The sequence below is a fragment of the Miscanthus floridulus genome, chromosome 14, assembly GCF_019320115.1.
Source record: "Miscanthus floridulus cultivar M001 chromosome 14, ASM1932011v1, whole genome shotgun sequence".
NCBI lineage: Eukaryota > Viridiplantae > Streptophyta > Magnoliopsida > Poales > Poaceae > Miscanthus > Miscanthus floridulus.
The window spans coordinates 52,550,844-52,555,732 of NC_089593.1; the positions used below are offsets into that span (position 1 = coordinate 52,550,844).

Sequence of the window (4,889 nt, forward strand, 5' to 3'; positions counted from 1 at the left end):
GAGGCCCAATTTTCATGAGAATGTTGAACATACACACGGCCACACACCCACAAAACTATCAGTGTGCTAAGCACTGCATAGAGCATGACCCATTCATGAGTATATGATCACACATATGACAGCAAAAGCAACAGATACTACTGAAAGAGAACCAAGTGACAGCATGAATTCACAGGCATACTAACAATATTAGTGACAGTAGCATTTCAAGCTTGTTCAAGTACTCAAGCATTACAGACATCACAAAAGGCCATCACAGGCATTACAACTAACAGTACATCTAGTTCATCGATTCAGCTTGTTCTAGTTTTCAAGCGTTACAGTCATTACAGCTAACAGTACATCTAGTTCACAAAAGGCCATCACAGGCATTACAAAAAAGGCCATCACAACCATCATAGTCTCACTGTCCATTAGAGATGAGGTCCATCAGGCTTCTCACAACCCTTGCTGGAGGAGCAGCAGCATCCTTTTTCTGCTTCTTTTTCAGTGGTGTTTTTTTTTCTTCTTAGGGGTTTTCTTCTTCTTTGGTGCTTTATTCTTCTTCATCTTCAATGGTCCAGCAGTATCATCTTGTGGTCTCTTCCTGTGTACACACATATGGCAGAAGATCAGTGAAATTAATGTTAACCTTTTATTTGATGAAAAGAATACAAATGATAGAAGATCAGTGAAATTAATGTTAACCATTTATTTGTGCTAGCAGTCTCACCATCCTCTCCAACCATTTCAAGCTTGCAAGTCTTGGAGAAGTGGCCAAAACCTCCACACCTTTCACATCTAACTTTCTTCTTGTTGGCCCTATTCTCTAGGCACCCTCTTTGCCTCACAACCTTTGGCCGACCTGCTGTTCTTCCTAGTAATGATGGGAAAACCTTGTACCCAAGATCAACTTGTGGCCATTGGGATATGTCTGGCATTGGTTCTACTCTACCTTCATAGGCAACCCTGAACTTAGCAACAGAGTAATAATCATGCACAAAGTCAGCTACCTGCATACCTCTATTGGTTAAGATCCAAGCCAAGGCATGCTTGCATGGCTTGCTAGTTACCTGCCATTCCCTGTATGAACACTTCTGATTCTTAAGATCAGTTGTGTGCCATTTATGGTTATTCCAGTCATCTAGCAGTGTTACCTCTGCAAATTCATCATCACTGACTTTAACCTTCACAACTTTTAGATTTTTGCTTATAAGGTTCAAGTCCTTCATGACACCAGGAAGGATTCCATCTCTCCATTTCTGTGCAATCTTCTTCCTTATGTACCTTTTCTCCATTATCATCTCTCTTATCCTGTCAACTAACTCATGGATATGCAGTCCTTTGAAGTCCTTGATCTGAGTATTGAAGCTCTCAGAGACATTATTAGTTAAATAATCACATTTACTCTCCTCAAAGAAGCCACATCTGTACCATATCCTAGGATGATGCTTCTGAAGGTAGTCAATAGCAGCTGGAGCAAACTCAAAGATTTTCTTCATATGCCACCTAAACATGCTTTCTGTGTAGTTCCTTGCAACAGGATACAGATGGTCAGTGAAAACATCCCCTGAGAAGTGTTTCATGAAGTTGTTGTATATGTGCCTTGTGCACTCCCTGTTTTCAGCCTATGGGAAAACAGCCCCCACAGCTGTCTCTAACCCTTTACAAGCATCACTACATATTACTAGTCCTGACGGGTCTCCTATGACATTATGCAAATTCTCTAGGAACCACTTCCAGTTGTCCTCAGTCTCTGAGTGAAACACACCAAATGCAATATGGTACAACCAGTTTATGGCCATCAATGCCTGTTGCTGAAGCCAACTGTCCAGTATACTTTCCATTCAGAAAAGATGCATCTACTCCTATAAAGGGTCTATAACTAGCTAGGAATCCATCAATGCAAGGCTTCAAAGCAACAAAAACCCTCTTGAACCTATTCTTCTTACCAACCTTCTCCAACTCTATTTGTACTCTACTTCCAGGTGAACTTATTTCTAGCTGTGCAGCCCAATTGAAAAGAAGTTGAAAGCTTTCCTCATACTTACCATGTATCTAATCCAAGGCTACCTTTAAACCAGACCACACTTTTGAGTACTTCAACTTTATTCCAAAGTCACCCTCTAATTATTTTTCTTTGCCTCCTTTGCTCCCTTTGTTGGGTTATTCTTAACCCAATCTCCAATCCTATCTGCACACCAGCCCTGACTGGCCATTTTCCCTTCTCTTAGCTTGGTGGTAGGACAATTGTGGTCAGTAGGAAGCTTTTTGATCTACAATAGCATAGGGTAAAAGAAAATGTTAATAGAAAATAATACATCAAAAATCAAAAATAAATGTTAACAGAGACAATGATACATCACAAATTAGAAAAGAAATGTACTTGTACAGTTTTTCTTATTAAAAATGGTGGAAGCATGTATGCGCCAAGGGCATCCCTCAGCAACACACTTTACTATGAACCTTTGCTTATCACTTTTGTAACTAGGAGCAAGCTCAAACCCCGTCTTCACAGCATAATGTCTTAATGCTTTCCTAAATGCAATGATATCAGGAAATAGCTCCCCCTTCACAATCTTTGGGTTCTCAGGGTCATGCAATACATTTATCTCTAGAGGATCAGCATCATTCACCTCTGCCTCAACATGGATAAAGTCATCAGATGGATCAGCAGTAGCATGAGTGTCAGCATTGTCAAATGGTTGTGGCTGTGCAAACTCAGTAGGTGGTGCTTCATCATACATGGCCTCATCATCAACTCCCACGTATTCTTCATTGTTATCAAAGATATCTGGCTCTCTAGCTGCATCTCTATCTGGCTCTCTAGCCATCTCTCTATTTGGCTCTCTAGCTACCTCTCTATCTGGTTCTAACTCATCAGCCACCTCTAGATTCTTAGGAGAAGCACATGGCAAGGTTGTTGGCTCAGTACCACCACTACTAGGTTGTTTAGGCATGTTAGCATCATGAGTGCCTAATTCTGCTGCATCATCAGGAAGAACCACATAGAGAGGCTCCAATGCATCAAACTCAGGTTCCACACAAAATTGCGCTATCAAATACACCTACTATAACCTGGCAGGTCATCTCCTCCTTATGCATTTCAAATAAATCAACCATCTATATCTCATCAATTAGTCTGACATCCTCATTCAATCTTTTGTCAAAGAACCAAACAGTGGGCATCAATCCTAGAAAGAGTGCGACGTCACAAATTATTTGTGGTTTAAAAAAATTCAATACTAAATAAAAATAGAAAATGTTTGAGTACACCCACCATTAGTCAACAGTTTAGGACGTCTTTATAAACAATATTTTTGGTGAAGTTGCAATCTAATTCCTGATTTGGTTTCACCAAAACTCTTGTTGTTGATCTTGACACACCCCTCGACAATGCAACATAAAGTTGTCCATGTGAGAACACAGGTTCTAGAAGATATATTCCAACATTTGGAATGTTTGCCCTTGCGCTTTATTGATGGTCATTGCAAAACTCAACCGAATTGGGAATTGTTTCCTCTTCAACTTAAATGGGAGTGAAATATCATCGGATGGAGACATAGGGATCCTAGTTATGAACACTCTCTTTTCTTGATGTTGCCCAGCAACAATTTCTGCGTCAATTGCATTGTCTTGGAATGCTCTAACCATTAGTCTTGTTCCTTTGCACAAGCCATTATTAGGATCAAGATTGCGGAGTAGAATAACAGGGCAGTTGGTCTTTACTTTCAGCACATGTGGAGGGAGACCGTTTGGAGTAATAGAGTTCAGAAATTCAATTGGGTAGTTGTTAACTGAATCATCATCAACAGAGTCGAAGCTATGATAAACCTCCTCACCTGGAAACATGGCAATCATCTTTGAGTTTAGTTGATCAACATGCTCATTTTTTGTTGAAAGGATGGCACGTGTGCTCATATATTGTGCTAATCTCGCATTTCGCACAAGTGATGGGAAAACATTCTGAATGGGCATGTTTATAGAATCTTCATTATCATGTGTATAACCAATCACAATATCTTCTGGCAGGTGAACATAATCATCTCTGATGGTTTCTTTAGTTCCATTACCAATTCTAAGGAGGTAACTTGAAAACCATGGGTCAATTTGAGCCCTCATGTTACGTGTCAATCTTATCTTGTGCATATTGTCCCATAAATAAGATCTTTGTAATGACGCATCAATTACCTGTGCTCTATTTCCACGTGGAACTACCAGAAGAACCTGCCTAAAATCTCCTCCTAACACCATAACCTTACCCCCAAACGGCAAGGTGCAGCCCATAATATCTTGGAGAGACCTATCAAGACAATCCACTGCTTGACGCCTTATCATAGCAGCTTCATCCCATATAATCAAGGACGCCATACGGAGTAACTTAGCGGTGTCGTCTTGCTTTGAAAAGGTGCACATGCTATTCTCTTTAAGTGTAATGGGGACTTTGAATCTTGAGTGTGCTATGCGTCCTCTAGGCAATATTGATGCTGCTATGCCAGATGTTGCAGTAGCAATTCCTATTAATCCCTCCGAGCGCACTCTGGCAAGAATCGCCTTGTATAGGAATGTTTTTCCTGTTCCTCCTAGACCATCAACAAAGAACACTCGGCTCTTGTTATTGAATACATGATGTATAATTTCATCAAATCCTACTCACTGGTCGATGTTAAGTGACTTATATAAATCCAGATCTTCTTGGTCCACTTGTATGGAAAGCTCCTCTCTAACCTCTCTCATGGTGTCATTGGAAAATTCAACTGCTGATCGATAGAAAGTAATACAAGTCAGTTATGATGGAACGAGGAAAATGTAATCAGGCTAAAAAATGTCCAATTATTTATCAAAAGAAGAAGAAGAAGAAGAAATAAAGAAAGGGATGGAATTAGTTTGTATGAAACTTACCAGCATCA

The 4,889-nt window shown here is 40.0% G+C and overlaps 1 protein-coding gene and 1 pseudogene across 1 annotated transcript; both read right to left on the bottom strand.

Moving 5' to 3' along the window:
- Nucleotides 1-394: 394 nt before the first annotated feature.
- On the bottom strand, nucleotides 395-2,198 carry LOC136502885 (uncharacterized; annotated as a pseudogene).
- A 1,213-nt stretch (nucleotides 2,199-3,411) lies between these two features.
- Nucleotides 3,412-4,350, bottom strand: LOC136503444 (ATP-dependent DNA helicase PIF1-like). Its single transcript, XM_066498524.1, has one exon. The coding sequence runs from the start codon at nucleotides 4,348-4,350 to the stop codon at nucleotides 3,412-3,414; it is 939 nt and encodes a 312-aa protein (XP_066354621.1).
- Nucleotides 4,351-4,889: the final 539 nt, after the last annotated feature.